This window comes from Pseudorca crassidens, chromosome 5 (assembly GCF_039906515.1).
Source record: "Pseudorca crassidens isolate mPseCra1 chromosome 5, mPseCra1.hap1, whole genome shotgun sequence".
Lineage (NCBI taxonomy): Eukaryota > Metazoa > Chordata > Mammalia > Artiodactyla > Delphinidae > Pseudorca > Pseudorca crassidens.
The window spans coordinates 62,445,936-62,465,431 of record NC_090300.1 but is presented as its reverse complement, the minus strand read 5'-3'; the positions used below and the strand labels follow the sequence as shown (position 1 = coordinate 62,465,431).

General features: G+C 43.1%; 1 protein-coding gene across 3 annotated transcripts in view; it reads right to left on the bottom strand.

Annotated features, from left to right (window-relative positions):
- The window catches only part of USP13 (ubiquitin specific peptidase 13), a 121,605-nt gene that overhangs the window by 69,384 nt on the left and 32,725 nt on the right, over nt 1-19,496 (bottom strand). For all 3 annotated transcript variants that reach the window (XR_010943574.1, XM_067738127.1, XM_067738126.1), the window contains exons 4-6: nt 12,602-12,723; nt 7,296-7,438; nt 5,358-5,542 (exon numbers count right to left, since the gene is read on the bottom strand). Coding sequence is in view for 2 of the 3 variants with exons in the window: in XM_067738127.1 (XP_067594228.1) it covers nt 5,358-5,542; nt 7,296-7,438; nt 12,602-12,723 (450 nt within the window). In the remaining variant the exon portion in view is untranslated. The remainder of the gene's footprint in view (nt 1-5,357; nt 5,543-7,295; nt 7,439-12,601; nt 12,724-19,496) is intronic.

Sequence of the window (19,496 nt, the reverse complement as noted above, 5' to 3'; positions counted from 1 at the left end):
CTAAGGGACCACATGCTTCACGTGGAGAGGGTCATCCCCCTGACCCAGGATCACGAGGATGAGAATGAAGAAGCCGGTGAGGTCACGCGAGCCCAGCCCCAAGGGTCTGAGGCAGCGGAGCAGGAAGCCCCCAGTGACCGAGCACCTCCCACGCGGCCCTCCTCGCCGCCCCTGTCGAGCTGGGAGCGGGTGTCGAGGCTGATGGAGGAGGACCCCGCCTTCTGTCGGGGGCGCCTTCGCTGGCTCAAGCAGGAGCAGCTGCGGCTGCAGGGACTGCAGGGCTCCGGGGACCGGGGCGGAGGGCTGCGCAGACCCCCCGCCCACTTCGTGCCCCCTCATGACTGCACGCTGCTTTTCACCTTCAAGAGCAACCCCCAGCACCGCAAGTCCTGGCCGGGGGAGGGGGCCGGGGAGTCCCCAGCGCCACCCCCGCCCCCGAGGAGCTCACCCCCTCTCCGGCCACCCCTGCCCGCAGGCCCCCAAGTCCCCGCAGGTCCCACCGTCCCCGCAGGAATTCCCTGGACAAAGGGGGCCGATCCCGGGGAGGAGGTTCTGCACAGCCCGAACCCCAGAACTTCCAGCCCAAAAAGCACAACTATTATCCCCAGCAGCCCCAACCATACCCAGCCCAGAGGCCCCCAGGGCCCCGCTACCCCCCATACACTACGCCCCCCGCGGCTGAGACGGCAGCGCTCAGCCCCTGACCTCAAGGAGAGTGGGGCGGCCGTGTGAGCCCCGCATCTTGGGCAGAGAGGGCCTGGCGGAGCCCCTCGCTGGGAGGAGATGCTGCTTCCCCAGAAGCCCTGGGGCAGGAGGCCCTAGAGACCCGAGAGAAGGTCCGAGTAGGTGATCGAAGATGTAGGGGTAACTGGGCCGGAGGCTGAGGGAGGAAGGAAGAGGGCACGGAGCTGCCAGGAGCAAACCAAAGTGAAGGAGAGCGACGGGAAGCTGCCTCAGTGCTGCCCCTTGCGAGGGGGGCGAGGGGGGGGACACAAACTATGCTAGGGTGGGTGGGGGGCTGGGGTGCCTCATAGTCGGTGTTTGACTTTCTTTTCAACTGGGGGCAAAGGGCAGAGAACCTAGAGGGAGGTAAGGTCTCCCCCATCCTGGCCCTGTCTGTCCGTCTGTGGTGGGTTTCTGTTTCCAGGGAGGTGTGGTGGGATCATAAGTCATTCCTCTCCCCTTTCAGGCCTCCTGCTATATTGGGGGGACCTGTCTGGCATCTGGTTTGCCTGGGGTCCCTGAGGATGTGGGACCTTTCAATAAAGGATGGAAAACAGAAAAAAAAAAAATCACCTTCAGATGCTGCTGAGCTGGTGCAGGGGCCAGTGGGATAGGCAATTTCACTGCTGCCATGGGCATTACAGGAAGACTCTCCTGTAGTCACCAAGGCTTTGAGGATTCTTCTCAGGTAAACTAATGTCTATGATGAAAGAAAAACACACCTTCTCTTGCCTCCAACCCTCTTCATTCCTTTCCCACCAAGAACCTCAACCTTGCTCTGCCAAACGAATGTCTCCTCCCACAGAGGAAAGCGTTTTGTTTGCTTGTATGGTGATCTGTTTCTTTTTTTGTTTGCTGCTGTACCCATGGAACCCAGAGTGGAATTCGATATGGGGCCCACTTTTATTACCCAGCCACCACAATGGCCTAGCCTGGAGGGATCAAGGCTTCCTGGAAGAACTAATTCTAGGCTGAGACCTCAAGATGAGTAGGAGTTTCTCACTGAGCAGGTATGTCCTTACTGGAGAGAAGGAAACCAGGACGACTGGATCACACAACCATTAAACATCTGAGTTCACAACCTGTTTGGATTCCATGTTCACTAAGCAATATTCTAAATATAATTCAGCTTCCCACAGGGAGGGAACATACTGGTCGAGTTGACATAAACATCCCACTTACAGGTGGTTGTGGTTCTCACTAGAAACTAAATACTAAACATCCCGACTTGAACACTTTGTCTCTTGTGAGTTGAATTAGCCTCAGTGAGCCTAGCAAGTATGGAAGATGGACCCTCACCAGTGGTACCGTCATCAGGAGAGGGCCACCCCACCCCCACACAGAGGGCACCCTACCCTCCTGGGCCTCAACATCCACAAGGCCCATCATCAGACATTTATAGAAACTTTACACATGTTTTCATTAACTTATTTGGCTTTTTAAATAAACAATAAGCTACAACTAGCAATCAATTAAACAGATTTAAAAGAAATGAAAATAGAATTGATGCATCCCATAAACTAATATGTAATGATAATTAGACTGAAAATAATTATTTACATTAAAACCAACTCTGCACAAGATAAGCCAGAATCAAATCCTGATCTATTGTCAAAAAGTGAACATGGGCTTCCCTGGTGGAGCAGTGGTTAAGAATCCACCTGCCAATGCAGGGGACACAGGTTCGAGTCCTGGTCTGGGAAGATCCCACATGCCGTGCAGCAACTAATCCCATGAGCCATAACTACTGAGCCCATGCACTGCAACTACTGAAGCCCGTAAGCCTAGAGCCCATGCTCCGCAACAAAAGAAGCCACCACAATGAGAAGCCGCATACCGCAACGAAGAGTAGCTCCCACTCGCCACAACTAGAGAAAGCCCATGCACAGCAACAAAGACCCAACACAGCCAAAAAAATAAAAAACAATAATTTTTTAAAAAATAATCATTAAAAAAAAAGTGAACATTGCCTCAGCTAAGCGAGTTTAAGAACCCTCATCACAGGTGCACATTCTACATTGCTTTTGCCAATGTTTTATGCTTTCTATGGTTGAAAAAAGAGTATTTATTCAAATACTCTCAATTACATGAAGAGTAATTTGTGCACCACAACTACTGAGCCCACGAGCCACAACTACTGAGCCCATGCACCAGAACTACTGAGCCCGTGCGCTCTGGAGCCTGTGCGCCACAACTAGAGAGAAGCCCACGCACCACGATGAAAGATCCCGCATGCCACAAGTAAGACCCGACACAGCCAAAAATAAATAAATAAATATTTTTTTAAAAAATATATGCATAGAGAATAGAATTAATCCTTGCCTTTACTACTAGCATACATTTAAATAGAATATAATTATTTAAGTACTTATAGACCAGCTGGTTCATTTAATCAAAGTATCCATGCCTACATGCATAAGATTTTATTTGGAACTTAAAGATGAAAAAGACATAGCTCAAGCAAAATTTTAGATCAAATCCCCATATACAAATAATTGTTGTCTTGAACAGGATGTTCTGAGAGCTGGACTTCTAATAACTGGTCTTATCAAAACACTACATAATATTACTCAGCCATGAAAAAGAATAAAATATTGCCATTTGCAGTAACATGGATGGACCTAGAGATTATCATACTATGTGAAGTAAGTCAGACAGAGAAAGACAAATATCATATGACATCACTTGTAGGAGGAATCTAAAAAGATGGTACAAATGAACTTATTTACAAAACAGAAACAGACTCATAGACATAGAAAACAAACTTATGGTTACCAAAGGGAAAATAGGAAGGGGGATAATTTAGAAGCTTGGGATTAACAGATACACACTACTATATATAAAATCGATAAACAACAAGGACCTACTATATAGCACAGGGAACTATATTCAATATCTTGTAATAACCTATAATAGAAGAGGATCTGAAAAAGAATATACATATGTATAACTGAATCATTTTGCTGTATACCTGAAACTAACACAACACTGTATGTAAATCAACTGTACTCCAATTTTTAAAAAAGGGGGCTTCCCTGGTGGCGCAGTGGTTGAGAGTCCGCCTGCCAATGCAGGGGACACGGGTTCATGCCCCAGTCCAGGAAGATCCCACATGCCGCGGAGCGGCTGGGCCCGTGAGCCATGGCCGCTGAGCCTGCGCATCCAGAGCCTGTGCTCCGCAACCGGAGAGGCCACAACAGTGAGAAGCCCGCGCACTACAAAAAAAAAGGCTCTGCATAAGATAGCACTAAAAGTGGAAACATCTGAATTATCCTCCCCTTGCAATTGTACCCAATAGAATGCCTACATTACAAACTCTTCTTTCTCTCTATAGGCCCTACAAGAACAATGATGGTTACCATATACAGCAGTTATTCAACAGAGCAAAGACCTGTAAGCACTTTGCTGTAACCCTGAATCCAACTGCATGTCCTGAATTTCCTCTTCAGATCCTGGAAGGCTCAACCTGGGTTGTGTAGCAGTTTATTTATTTGAGGGGAAAATGTCTGGCACCAGCACCTGAGACTCTTGCAGCTACTTTTCTCTAATGAGTTAAAAGAAGTCCACTAAACTTTGGAAGTTTACCCAAAAGGTGAATCAAAAGAATCTAGACATGACGTAACTGCCAGCCCTCAATTATAAAACAGATAAATGAAACCAGTTAGATGGAGAGGGCGTGGCTGACAAAGAGTGTACCACATTCAGTGAAAACATCCTCACTAAATAACTTTGAGGCTGGCTGATTCAGTCAGAGAAAGATAGCCGAGAAGAAAAGCCAAATGTCTTTATATTTTTCCTAAAAAAATCATCTTACCTTAAAGTAAAGAAGAAATAAAGATTAAAACCTGGACAGATGGAGAAACTGACCTGGGTGTGAGTGCAGGTCTGTGCTTCCTAAGTGTTTTCAGTGATGCTGAGATGATGGGCTCTTATGGCCACTGCTCAGTATTTAAGTTTCTCATTATTAACCCTGATGTAACTTCTCTTTTCCCTCACCAAATGATAGAAGGAATTAACTGTATAAACATAGCCAAAAGCTAACATACAGTGTGAGAGCACGAAGAAGACCAGTTCTGAAGCTGATAGTACAAGCAGGAACCACTTCTAACCCTTTGCTGCACTGGACACCGTCACTGCCTGCTGATGTCAGGGGTTCTGAACACACAGTATCTTTAAAACCCATCTTCTCCATAATGAATCCATTTGTACCTAAAATGATACTAATCCCCATAGTGAACTCTAGGCCTTCCCCCTACTATTCTAATGGTGGGTTTGATTATGCACATTCACTTCACAAGTCCGGGTTCCTGCTTCTGTCCTCTTAGCCAAGAGATATTCAGAAAGATACTAACAAAAGCAGCAAACTTTTATCATGACCTTACGGTGTGCACTGGGCTAAATGCTTATGCATCTTAACAAACCTATGAGGGAGGTACTGTGATTATCCTCAAGATGAGGAACCTGAGGCTTAGAAGGATCTGAAAACTCACCCCTCACAGCTAACAAGAGGCAGAATGAGGATTCGAACCTGGGCTGAGTCCAGAGCTTATGCCCTCCAACCCCAGAGATTAAGGCACTGGTTAAATCTAAGAGGGAGCCACTGTAAGTTCCCAAGTTGGTAAAGGCACACTCACCTGCCCCGTCAGGAGTGATGGTTCCCAGTTTCACAGCTAGAGGGTAGCCCAGGTCTCTGTAATGCTCCAGCGCATGCCCGTTGCCCCCGGAGCTGTCAAAGAACCATTTCCCACACAGCACAGAGCCGTCGGTCAGATTCAACCAGAGGTTTTCTCGCAGGTCACACCTGGCACACTTCCAACCACTGTGAAATCATCAGACAGCAGTTAGCACAGCCAGAGTACAAGGCGTGATTAGAAAATTAACATCTAAGAAAATGGAGTGTCTCAAGCTGGGTGCAGTTGGGGCAGTCACAGGAGACCGTCAGCGGACTAACAGAGATCCATTCCAGAGCAGCAGGGCCACTCAGTAACCTGCCTGCCTCCCCAGTGGGGGCCAGCTCCTCCCAGCTCCTTCGAGATGTTTCTTTTACTTTAGAAAAGACACAGAACCTGAGGGTAGGAGGAAAGGTCATTTCCTTAAAATTCCTTACATGAGAGACTGTGGAGCCCGAGTAAGCTTAAAACATTAAAGATCCCATGTGTATAAACATCTGAAGTTCCAAAGCATTAGCCACAAGCAGTAAGACTGGTTTAAACAAAACTCTACTACACTGACAATCTAAATTAAGTAGAAAGGAAAACAACTTAACTGAAGGTCGAATGTCAGGTATGTGCCAGGAGCTTTACAGAAGTATTATCATTTAATTCTAATATACACTCTTCAGCATTATTACCATCCCCACTATCAAAGGGAGAAAAAGCCCCGAGGAACCATGCCTTCCCTAAGACCACACAGAACAGGAATGCAGTACAGTCAGGGTTCAACCAGAAGGGACACATTCCTAATCTACCTGCTCTTTCCCTCCAGCACCTGCCTCTGGAAACACACTGGCATCTGACTACAGGAGGTGCAAAAGGAGCCTAAAGAGCATTCCAGCCAAAATGCGACAACCAAAGACTATTGTCCGTCTTTGTAAGTTGGGTGCCCCAGAAGCAGACTCTGAGACAAAGTTTTGAATGCAAACAGCTCATTTGGGAGGCGATCCCAGGAAGCACCCTAGGGGAGTGAGGGAAGACAGACTGAAAGGGCAGGAAGCCAGTGCAGGGACTGTGAACAAGCAGATGACCCCATAGGCCACTGGGGCTCAGTCCAGCTGGGGAACTCCAGGAGACAGTTACCCCACCTGAGCGTAGGGACCTAGGGTGCTCATCCCTCCACTCCACAGTCACTGGCTGAGGGCTGTTCCAGGAGCACAGGAGGGAGCACGTCTCTGCAGCGTTTCTGACTGTCCGGTGCACTGGCCTACCTGGCTCGGGCAGGCAGAGAAAGCCCTCAAGCGAGGAGCTGCAGGTGCTCACAACCGGAGACCTTAGGGTGGGGATGGGCTCCAGGGCAGGGGCTGGCCATGGTCAGCGTCTACTACAAAGGTAGAGATAATTCTAGAGAGAAGTTTTGAGCTTTTTTTAATTAATTAATTTTTTAAATAAATAAATAATTATTTATTTTTGGCTGTGTTAGGTCTTCATTGCTGTGTGCAGACTTCCTCTAGTTGCAGCAAGCAGGGGCTACTCTTCGTTGCGGTGCGTGGGCTTCTCATCGCGGTGGCTTTTCTTGTTGCGGAGCACGGGCTCTAGGCACGCGGGCTTCAGTAGTTGTGGCTCGAGGGCTCTAGAGCACACGCTCAGTAGCTGTGGTGCACGAGCTTAGTTGCTCCGCGGCATGTGGGATCTTCCCGGACCAGGGCTCAAACCTGTGACCCCTGCGTTGGCAGGCGGATTCTTAACCACTGTGTCACCAGGGAAGTCCCAAGCTTATTTTTTTTTCCAAGCTTATTTTTAGTAAAAGGCATCTGATAAGAAAATATATAATTGCTATTTCAGTGAAGAGGTAGAAATATAAATATTCCTTTGGCCCGTTTTGGGGGGGAAAGTTCCATTTTGCTGTCTGACCCTCACCTTGGAGGAATCCTGACTCCGTTGTCTAACTGGGTGAGGTTATTTGCATATTTGGACACTGGTAATTCATTTTCCCACGTATCTGGGTCCTGCTTTCTGTATGGAGATTTTGAGCTGAGAACTGCATCACAAGCAATTGTTACCTGTAAGACAAATACAGATGTGATATATTAAAACAGCTTGAGAGAATAGCAACTTCTATAAAATGAATTTTAAAGTTTATTAATAAATACAGCTTAATTCAAGAAAACTCAAATAGCTCAGTTACCACGAGAGCAAGATGCTAGTTTCCTGACTCCAGCACATTCTCCCTGGGTCTAACTAGGTTTTATCCTGGCCTGGAGTTTGCAATAGTAATAATGGCACAAGATAGCAAAGAACCAAATTCAGTTTGTAAACCCAAGCATAAGAGTCAGATTTAACACTTGCTACCTCTTAGCAAGTGGAGTGAAAAGTATAAGGTGAACAATTTACAAGGGTGAAATTAGCAACAGGTATGCCTAGGATTTACCCAAGTGGTGTGTTTTACTCTTAACAAATATACACCCAGACAACCAATATCCTCCACTCATCACACAATGAATGATACGTGGTCAAGGGCACCTGAATGAAATGCAAGCGGCATGGCTCCATTTCTTAATCTAGTGCAAATGTGACACTGGATGGGGACATGCCTGGATGTTTCTGTGTCAGATCAGCCCACATCATGAGCAAATCTGTGATGTCTGGCTTGGCACCAACTGACTACGGGAGAGGGCGGACTCTCTGCTTTCTCCCAAACCCCACTGATTCTGGATATATGCCTCTCGCCACATTCGCTACTTGCTTAATGCTATAAGCTATTTCTAACTCTCTTTAAAAACATATTCTGATGAGAATGTAAAATGGTGCAGCCACTTTGGAAAATAATTTGGCAGGTCCTCAAATGGTGAAACAGAGTTACCATATGACCCAGCAATCCCAATCCTAGGTATACACCCGAGATAAATAGAAATACGTACCCACGCAAAAACGTATAAATAAATGTTCATAGAAGCATTATTTATAACAGCCAAAAGTAGAAATGACCCAAATGCCCATTAATGATAAATGGATAAAGTATTGTACTTTGATACAATGAAATGTTATTCAGCAATAAAAAGGAATGAAGTAGTGATACATGCTACAACATGGATGGATCTTGAAAATATATGCTAAGTAAAAAAAAAGCCACCCACAAAGAACCATGTATTGTATGATTCCTTTTGTATGGAATGTCCAGAAAAGGCAAATCCACAGAGACACAAAGTACATTAGTGATAGCCAGAGACTAGAGGGAAATGAGATAGTTGTGACGGATGCCCAACTCTGAATATAATAAAAGCCATTGAACTGTCTGAAAAACAATTTTTAACAAAAATCTGTATTCTACATCACTAGCATCCTGTACAGTTAGCTGAACTTCATACAGAATATTTTCCTCTGGGTAGCACTGACAACGGACCCCAGAATGGATTAGGAGACATACTCTGTGGTGACCTAAATGGGAAGGAAATCTAAAAAAGAGTGGATACATATACACATATAACTGATTCACTTTGCTGTACAGCAGAAACTAACAGAACATTGTAAAGCAACTATACTCCAATAAAATAAAATAAGCTACATGGAAAAAAGAAAAATAGAGACAATGGAGGAAGTTCCCTCAGCTGCCATCCCACTCCCACCCCCACCCAGGCCCTGAGCAATTCCTATCAGTCCTACATCCAAAATCTATTTGCAGTCTACCTCTTCTTGATTTCGGCCATACCCATCCTTGTACAGCCATCGTCCCAGCTCACCTGAATGGCCACACAGCAGCCTCCTTACCATCTCCTTTCTCCCACTCTTGCTTCCTCTTCTCTGCCTGGTAGCCAGTGATCTGCTGTGAACATTAGATCCCATCCTCCTCCAGCTTAAAACTCTCCAAGGTTATACTAAACACTACCAATTGACTACACTGGGCTACACACAGTCAGGAAAAGGAAAAGGTCCCTGCCCTCAAAAAGCTTATACTCCATTACAGATCAGGCAATCAGGCATTCATAAATATATTTAAACCTCTTTTTTTTGGCGGGGGGAGGTGTTTATTTGATAGAAGTTTTTTACTTGATTTACAATGTTATATTAGTTTCAGGTATACAACATAGTAACCTGATATTTTTATAGCTTATACTCCATTTAGAGTTATTATAAAATATTGGTTATATTCTCTGTGCTGTACATTATATCCTTGTATTTTATTTATTTTATACCTAGTAGTTTGTACCTCTTAATTCCCCCTTCCCCTATCTTACCCTTCTCTAAACCTTTTTAAAAATATTCCCATTCATCTCCCACAAGAAATGTTATATAAGTAGCTTTTCCTTTCAATTATCAAAATTCATCTCCCATGCCCTTCCAGTAATGCCCCTAGAAAACAAGGCTGAGTTCACCATGAGCCCCTTCCTGATTTTATGGGTTTGGGCCATGCTGCCTTAGCACTTCTGGCTACACATCCTAATCTTTTCAGTCTGGTCTGTTACAACCTCTTTGTTGTTTCACTGACTACCTCGATCCCTTCCCTTTCCTCCTCTGAATCTTCTCCACCCTATTAGGTCTTTTTTAAGTGTTCTAGTTTGCAATGCACAGTGATAATAATAAGAATATAATATTCTCTCTTTTCTTTGAATATCCTTCTGGTGACACTCAACAAAATTTCCTTAATCATCTAGGACGTTATAAAACACTGACCTAGTGTTTTCAGAATACCGTCTAAAATCACTTAGAGGCCCTTTTTATGGATCACAGATGAAGGTCAGGATCCATTATCCTAGAATTATACTGTGAATTATCTCAAGTACAGGGGTGTTGTGGAATTGGCTCAAACTGGCTTACAGACTTGTTAAATTTTAAGAAATTCTGCAAGAGGGTTGTTAAACACAGCCATTATTAAAAATTAAATTCTATTAGCTCACAATTAAGTATATTTTTAAAAGGTAACAAATATTCAAAACTCTTCACTCCCTAGTTGTGTTACTCTATCTTAATAACTAATCTATATGCTCTTGAGGTCACTTACATCCATGTTATGCAAACGGTGATAACTCTATGTGAGGATGTCCTACTATACATCTCTTCCCACCACTGCATTAGGTGACATGTTAGCCTGAAATGGGAGTATTTACACCATGGAAATCAGCAAACATTACAATGCAGGGCTTTGCCCCCAGGGAGCTAGTTGCTAACCAATTACAAGCACACCAAGGCTTGAGTTCCTGACTCTAAAATGAGGCATTAGATTTCAGGCTGTAAGATCTCTACTGAGTCCCAAACACTATGTCTCTGTGACCCCTGTAACACTAAGAGGTAGTTTAACTTTCTGGTAGAATCTACAGAGTACCTATTTGAAACTGATTTCTTTTTTTTGTGCTGAGAAACTCAAGAGATGACGAAGAGTCACCTGGTTGGGTGAGTTCAATAATTTTTGTTATTTAAAAGCTGAAAAAGAATTATCAAACACCAAAAATGTAGCAAAAGCATGAAAAGAAATTATAGTAACTAGCATCTTTTATATAGATACATCTTACCAGTTACCATCAGATAAATCAGGCTTTTCCTTCTATCTCCCCGCCTCAACTTCCAAACAATTCTCTCTTTTTTTTAATTCCTAAAGTATTTCTTAATTCTAAAAGACTCTATTAAAAATTATAATATATATTGCTGGATATGGATTTCTGTGACACTTCACTTTTCTATAAAACTGTTCACACTTAGGATTATATTCTAAATATAAGAATAATGAAAAGTACTTAAAGGCTCTCATTAACTTTTCTCACGTAACGACTTTTTCTTCATGAGGGAGTGAGAGAAAAATCATTTCTCATGACATTCATTCACAATGTGCTTCTTCTTTTTTGACAGCAGACTCAAGAGTTATATTAAACAAGGGCAGTGAGAACTGTCCGTTGTATACAGATATAAGCTTTAGTATATACTATCAAGTAATGGCACGGGGTAAGACCATTTTGTCCATCATATATTTTGTCCTTGATCACAGCCACTTGAGTGACACAGGGAATTGGAGAAAGCGGAGGTAATTTAATTCTGTACACATTGCTAAAACGTATGCATTTGGTACTAAAAAAGATATGCTATATCAAATAATTAGAGGAAAGAGCTACGATAGCTTAATACACAAATTTTTCACTTCTATGGTCTTATGTTTAGGTATAAAGTAGAATCTGAGGCAAAAGAGGCTGAATGGTGGCAAGCTGGCCCCTAATGACATGGGAATCCCAAGCACAAACGTCCCCTCTTGGCAGGGGCACATGAGCAGGGGACTGTAGACAGAGTCACACAGCATCTGAAAGAATCAGGGACCTAAAGACCTGGCTTTGGTTCTAGCAAAGCTTGAGGAAGGGAAAAAATGAACTGGAATGTCTAACTCTGCTATCTGCAGCCAGGCTCTGTGAAGTCAGGATGCAACCGAGTAGAAAAGAGGAAAGGAAAGGAAACGGAACATAGGAAAGGATGGAGCGGCGGAGACAATACAGGAAATGAGGGAAGAGCAGGAAAATGGTCTGGGTCCCCACAGGATTCGAGAATCAAAGTAAAATGGAGACTGACTTCCTTACACCACCGCCACCAGCTTTAAGTTGTTCAGGAAGATAGAAGTTGCTCCACAAAAAAGAAGGGAAGGAAAGGGAAAAGAACTCACCACTAAAGCTAAATTCTAAAACCTAGAAAGCAGTCTTCATCCTCAAAGGAACACATTATCACAGAGCTCCTGGAGACCTGTGATTTGTACATATTGGGTTATTTTCATAATCATGTTGCTGTTGTTTCTCGGTGGAATTCTTTTATGTTTCCCAAACAAAATTTTACATGGAAGGCCAACATGCAGAAGAGATAAAAATTTTAGGCGTCCCTGATCAGAAGGCAACCCCTCTCCAGCAGTCCCTGCACATCTCGGGGGCACAATTTGAAAATCTAAGCACCAGACTGTGATTCACAGGTGGAAAGAAGCCAGCCCACCTGGAGCAGGCCGGCCAGTGAGCAGTGAAGCCCAAACAGCACTGGAAGTAACAGGCAGCGGAGGGTATACGGCCCAGTGTCACTGAAAGAGAACCTGCGAGGCCCTCTTCACGGAGGAGAAGCGATTTGCTTCTGTTCCTACTCCTTCCTCCCCTCCACTCTCATTCACCCCGCCCTCCCCACCGCCCAGCACACACACACTGCACACGCGCACACACACCTGACACAGAGAGTCACACGCATCTAGCTAGCAGCCGTGCACACTCACTGACCAGGGCTGGTAACTCCTCAATATTTGGTAGTGCTATTTCATAGTGGTCTGGGAATATAACAAGTTTGGCTTCATCTTCATATTCAAAATCGTCGCTATTTAAATCGTCATCAGTATCTAGATCTGAGGAGAAAACAAAAACAAAGAACACGAAGTGAAGAAAGAATATTCCACACCAAGGCAGCACTCACTGGGAAAGCCAGATATCCACAGGGCTGACAAACCAAGGGCACGGCATTTACAATTCAGCTATCCATCTGCCCCAAGCCAGGAAGAGGAGGCCTTTCCATCCTTCCTAAGTTATACACACTTATCTTCAAGGGACAGATGTATAAAGAAGACTAAGTCATATCATAAAGCTTTACAGTTAAAATAGACATTTGTGCTAGATGTTCAATTCTTAGAGATGTTTAAAGGAATAGGCTGGTCATTATGATTTGTCGAGTACCTGACTCCTGATTTCACAAGAATGGGTTGGAATGTTTCTTACAACACAACAGAAGAAAGTACACGGGTTTGAGAATAGACAAACCTAGGTTCAACTCCGGGTCCAAAGTTTAATGTTTCTTTGGGCAAGTCACAGGCCTCATTTGTAGAATGGAGATAACACTTATCTCACACAGTTTATATGAAGAATAAATAAGAAATTGTAAACAAGAGACCTGGCACATAACAGGTTGTTAATAAATGGTAACAATTATTTTAAAATAAAATCTCAATGTCCCTCCCTCTGTCTCTATCTCCCCCATCCTCTCCCTCCCTGCTAAGAGTTGTGGAAATACTGCCTAGTAAGCCAGAGGGGGAAACCCCATAATATAAGTGGTCCTGTTGTCCTCAGGCGGTGGAGAATTTTCAATAAGAAAGTCTGGCCTGTTATCTATCAAGTCATCACCTCTTTACTTGGCTCATCTCTGGGAAAGGTTAGGCAAAGGTTCAACGAAATGTCCGGTCACAATATTTACATGGACATTTCAGCCTTGCATTCACATGGATACCAGAATCCCAGATCATGTTTGTATATTTAGACATTTGGAACTATGGTGACAAACAGCTCTCGAGCCATCTTCTACTCACACACACACACACACACACACACACACAAACCCACACACAAACAGGCACACGAATATGGGCTCTATAAACAGGAGAAAGTTATTTTACTAGATGAAGCGATGAAGCAGCCAGATGAGAACCAAAGGATCTAGATTCTGTTACTACCTTGTTGTATGCCTCAACCTGGCATCTTTTTATGTACAGTTCCGCTCTTAAATTCTCAAAGGGAGAGCAGTTTTAAGTGGAAAATGAGATACAGCTAAAATGCAGCCTACACATTTTGATAAAGGACTCTAAATAATAAGAATCAGAAATGCCAAAATAAACAACATTGTTAGATAGCCATAAGAGGTTATTTTGACAAAAAGCAATGTTAAAGAAGAGTCTAAAAGTTTAAGAAGTAACTAAAGGCATTTATTTAAAGAAAACGACTCAAAGACAGACATTCTATGTTATAAAAATCTGAATGCCCCAATACCCATCATTTTAAAAAATTATAACCTAAGTGTTCAATGAGAATGATGTTGGGACTTCCCTGGTGGTCCAGTGTCTAAGACTCCACACTCCCAATGCAGGGGGCACAGGTTTGATCCCTGGTCAGGGAACTAGATCCCACATGCCACAACCAAGAGCTTGAATGCCACAACTAAAAACCCTGCATGCCGCAACTAAGACCCGGCGCAGCCAAATATTTAAAAAAAAAAGGAATGGTGTTGAACCCACTAGAATATTACTTAAATGATATTTTTTTAGACTATGTAGAAACATGGAAATGTTTATGCCATGTTAATGCTAAAAATACAAAATTCACCTTCACTGAAAAGACAACTTTGTAGTAATGTTCATAGACAAAAATTCGAAGGAAATCTGAACAAATGAAAATAATGAATGGGGAATTCCGTGGCGGTCCAATGGTTAGGACTCCACGCTTTCACTGCCAAGGGCGCGGGTTCAATCCCTAGTCAGGGAACTAAGATCCCACAAGCAGCAGAGCACGGCCCAAAGAAAAAGAAAAGAATGAATGGATGAACTTTATTCTTAAATTTTTCTTTATTATATTGTGTATAATGATTTTAAGTAACCACAGTATAAATCGTTTGGTTTTGTGTACACAGTCAGCTCATATAACACATTATCTAAATGTCTTTTTTCCAGAGAAAACATCTGCACTTAATGCTAATTCAAATCTTACCTGGCCAGGGCTTCCCTGGTGGCACAGTGGTTGAGAGTCCGCCTGCCGATGCAGGGGACACGGGTTCGTGCCCCGGTCCGGGAAGATCCCACATGCCGCGGAGCGGCTGGGCCTGTAAGCCATGGCCGCTGAGCCTGCATGTCCGGAGCCTGTGCTCCGCAACGGGAGAGGCCACAACAGTGAGAGGCCCGCGTACCGCAAAAAAAAAAAAAAAAATCTTACCTGGCCAAAAACAATGATAAACTAAGGCCAAAAAAAAAACAATCCCACCCTGACATTGACCAGCTACGGAAGCCTGGGCAAGTTCTTTCCAAGTTCATTTTCCTCATAAGTAGGCTATGGATAATATTATCTACCCCCTAAGATTGTTGAGAGGATTAAAGAAGATAAGGTTTTAAGGTCTAGTTAAGATCTGGTAGGTGTTAGGGGCTCCACAGATAGCTGCCATCACCCCTACCACCACCCTCGCCATCACTGTCATCTCTTCTCTATGCTCCTGACAACTAACAAAAGCACAAGTGCCCTCCCTTCCCTTTGGTTGCCCAGCTCCAAAGCAATCCTGAGGTCAGTTTCAGGAGGACCAGGATATCATGGGGGATCTTCTATGTGATCTGAGTGTGGAGAAGATATGAACTTCAAATGCTTCTAGACTGTAAGCTCTAAGCGCAGGAAGTGGGTCTTATTCACCTTCTAAATCCCTAGACCCCGCACAATGCCCAACACACACCACACACTCAGTAAACATCTGGGAAAGGAGACTAGGAAGTTAAGAATACCAGCGTGTTTAAGGACAACAGCAAAGCAAGAGCACCCAAAGGGCTGTTATAGGTTTTGGTTTTTTTTAATTGGTAACTGATGTGTGTTTAAAAAAGCAAGACTTTACTGTCATGCAAAAAGGCAGAGCTTTCTTGGGCTTCCTTACACGTATAGTTCACTTTTATTTTTATTCTTAATTCACTGGGATGGAAGGGGACCATGATCTTTCCCAAAAACCTTAATCCAATTTAGGGAAAAGTCAGCAGAGGTAACCTACACTCTGAATCTAAGGGACAAAGCTAAGGTTTCTCCTGCATATATATGACCCCACAATCCTAAATGTAAATCTACAATTTCCAAATTTCTCTAATTAGAGTCTCACCACCCCAAAACATCTAGTTGCGGAAACTACAGAGTAACCGTAGCCTAGGGACCAGCAGAACGAGCACCCCCCAACCTCTCCCAGCAGCTACTTTCCACGGGAACTATTAACTGGCAGAACCTGGACGGGACCTTTTCCAAAGATAAAAAAAATTTTTTTTAAATACCTCTTCTTTAACTCTACTTACTGATCTGCTCAGATACTTGAGAGAAGTGGCTGGGACCACAGCCATTCCAAGAAGTAACTCTGAAGCAGCACAGCGGAGGAAAGGATCCCTAAATCAAACTAGGGCAGTGAAGCCCAGCTCAGAGTGCTCTCGGCCTGACTGAATTGGTATTAATTCGTGTGCTGGAGGTGAGCAGTCTGCTGCACCAGTGCTGTGAAATCTGACCAACCGCTCACCCTCACGAGAAGGTACGGAGGCAGCTCCTTGAGCACAGACCCTGTTCTTAATGACCTACTTCAGATGGAAACAGCAAAATAGAGTTTACTTGAAACTTCTGGTCATTATAGGCGCAGATGAGTTTTCTGAACAGGCCCATTCCTGGAACTTTCCACAGATGTTCTGTTTTCAACCTGTTCTTTATCAAGTATGAATACCAAGGCTAAAGACGAAAATGTGGAATGTAAGCTCTCTGAGGTTTAGCAGTAGCTCTTTGACATCCCAGTCTTCAGACATGAAAGAACTGAGTCATTTACTCCTGTCTGTGAAAGTTGGGGGGGCCGGTAGGGGAGTCAATAAAAATGTGAACATTTAACACTTTTTTTTGAATTTTATTTTATTTATTTTTTTATACAGCAGGTCCTTATTAGTCATCAATTTACACTTAACACTTTTATGACGTACCAAAGATATGGTATTTTTAATTAAATTTATTAGTCTTTACACAACTACACACATTTGTAGCTTTAGTGTACAGAATATACGAGATTAGACCAGAATCACATCACAAGTCCTGGGGTATTTCTTTGAAGATCCCGGACTCCCTTCCATTCCCCCGTCTCTCCTTCCATCTCATAAAACAGTAACTTTTCTATCAGCCTACTCCCAAAATTCACAATCTTTCATATCGCTGTAACTTATCTTTGTCAAAGACAGCCTAATAGTGTCCCTTTCTAGCTTAAAAACATTATTGCAGAGCTACCCACAATTTCCCAGTTCACAGCACCCTTTAGCATCCAGGCAATTCTTGCACAATACCAAGAATTGGTCCTAAACCAAAAGAAATGCCTGATAGTTCTTTTTATTTAGTAGTTCGGTCCAAACAACTTATTACGTATTTATGTTCTAATAAGTTAGGAACCATTTGAAAAGATAATACACATAAATTGAAAGGAAATGCATGTTTTATTTCACTCTTAAATAACTGTAATTCCTTACAAGGGACGTGTATAACTGTGAGGCACTGCAGAACTACTCTTTGAATCAGACTAGACGCTGCCTCCCTTATTTCCCATTCCACATTTATTTTCATAGTACTAGCCTTTTACCACAGAAACCACTAAAAAAAATAGCTTCACAAAGAGATGAAGTCACTGAAAGGAGTATAGGATACCCTAGTAGCGAGACTACATCAAGCTAATCTCTCATGCAATGTTCAAGCATCACTGTGTTCCCTTGAAGAGTTAAAATATCCTGTGAGTTACCGTGAGTTAGTTGAGGCAACCTGGAGTGCCTCAGGACACAGTTTTGGGAACCAAAGTGTTAATGGCTCCCCATGGCCTACAGGAAAAAAGTCTAAAAGCATGGTATATGTCTAGACTATTGCTGGAAGAACACGCAACATATATAAGGATGTACAAGCAGAAAATATTATTTGTCTCTGGGCAGAGTAACTAAGTGGCTGGGAGACAGGGAAGGGAGAGAAAAAAACTTACTTTTCATTATGGAAGCTCTTATAACTTTTCAATTTTAAGCTTTGTCCATGTGCTATGTATTCAAAGAATATTTTTAAAATCCTAAATCCTAAAAGAAGCATAAAATTTCTATGATTCAAAAATTACCAAGAATTGTCATTGTTGATTCTAAAAAACATTACCAGCAAAAGCTAGACCTGAGGGAAGGATCCCTTAACTGGGGTTTCACTTAGATGACTATCAAAGTAATCAGGAGGACGAGTGCCTTGAATGCCGGGGCAGAATGAGACTCAGGAGACTTGAGTAAGCAATTCAGCACCAGCTAATGGCCTCAGTTTCCCTTATAAAATCAATACTGAAGGTCATAACTAAATGATTCAATGGTTTCAATATCACTGTTGAACCAATGGAAAGGAATTAGTCACAAAGTCATTAGGTAAAAGGGGATAAAAAGCTTCTATCCAGGAAAAAGCATTAGTCATCTGCATGTGTTTTGTGAAGGGGATAAAGGGTCATCAAAACTACATCTCAATAGCAATGAAAAGGTACTTTGTAGTCAAAGAAACAAAGAGGCTACAAGAGAGTTCTCCTCCTCTTCATGAAAAGATAACCCAATGTCCCTTTTAGGGAAGGAAACTGTGGCAGAGGCTACTAGCTGCCTCCCAGCATTCATTCTCCCTTTCCTCCTTAGTAACACACTTTATTCAGTTAAGAGACTTTACTTTCCAGCCTCCTGTGCAGCACACGGCATAGTCATGTGACCAAGTTATGACCAGAGAAGCGTAAACTGAAGTGTTGCATGGGATTCTATGAGAAGGCTGACAAAAAGAAGTTGAATCCCCTGGGAGATTAGATTTTTTTTTTGGTCCTTTCCCCTTTGTCTTCCCTGCCTTCCAGAATAGGGATGTGATGGCTGGAGTCCCAGTAGCCATTTTTGGACCATGAAGTGACCATAAGGTTAGAAATTACAGGACAGGATAGAAGGTGAAGTAGAAATATGGGAAGAACTTAGATCCTGATGAACATGAGGCCATCACATCAGCCTGGATTTGTTGCTTCCCAACATCCTCTATATGAAATGAGAGAAATAAACATCTACCTTATTAAAATTCACCAATATTTTACATTTCCAATTACATAAATCAGGGTAGTTCTAATACAGCCCTTCACTGAAATTAATTTACAGGCCACACCACCTTGAAAACAGAGCTGTGATCAGTGTGGCAAGAGAAAAGTGCCTGCTACTGGGAGCTACAAGGGGGTATAAATCAGAGCTTGCAAAACTTAATCCTTACTAATATAAGTTAGTGATGCATCTGAGTATAAAACAATAGAGAGAACTGGGGCCTAGGACAAGCCCCAGAGTGCCAATGGCATTCAAATTTAAACTTTTTAAAAAGTGGTACAGTCCAAATAGAACATTTTTGCTGGGCTGTGAGTTTTAGGCAGATCCTGCAGCTTTCTAAGACATGAAATGTTGAGAGAACACAGACAGCAGCCTATAGAAAAAGTCCAACTGAAATGAAAGGGTGGGCTAGTTCTCCCAGGAAGCAATGGAGGGGTCCACACAGTATGAAGCACAAAACCTCAGTGCTTACCTTTGGATTAATTTTTAAAACAATTACTTGACAATATCTGCTACCACCAGTATGATCA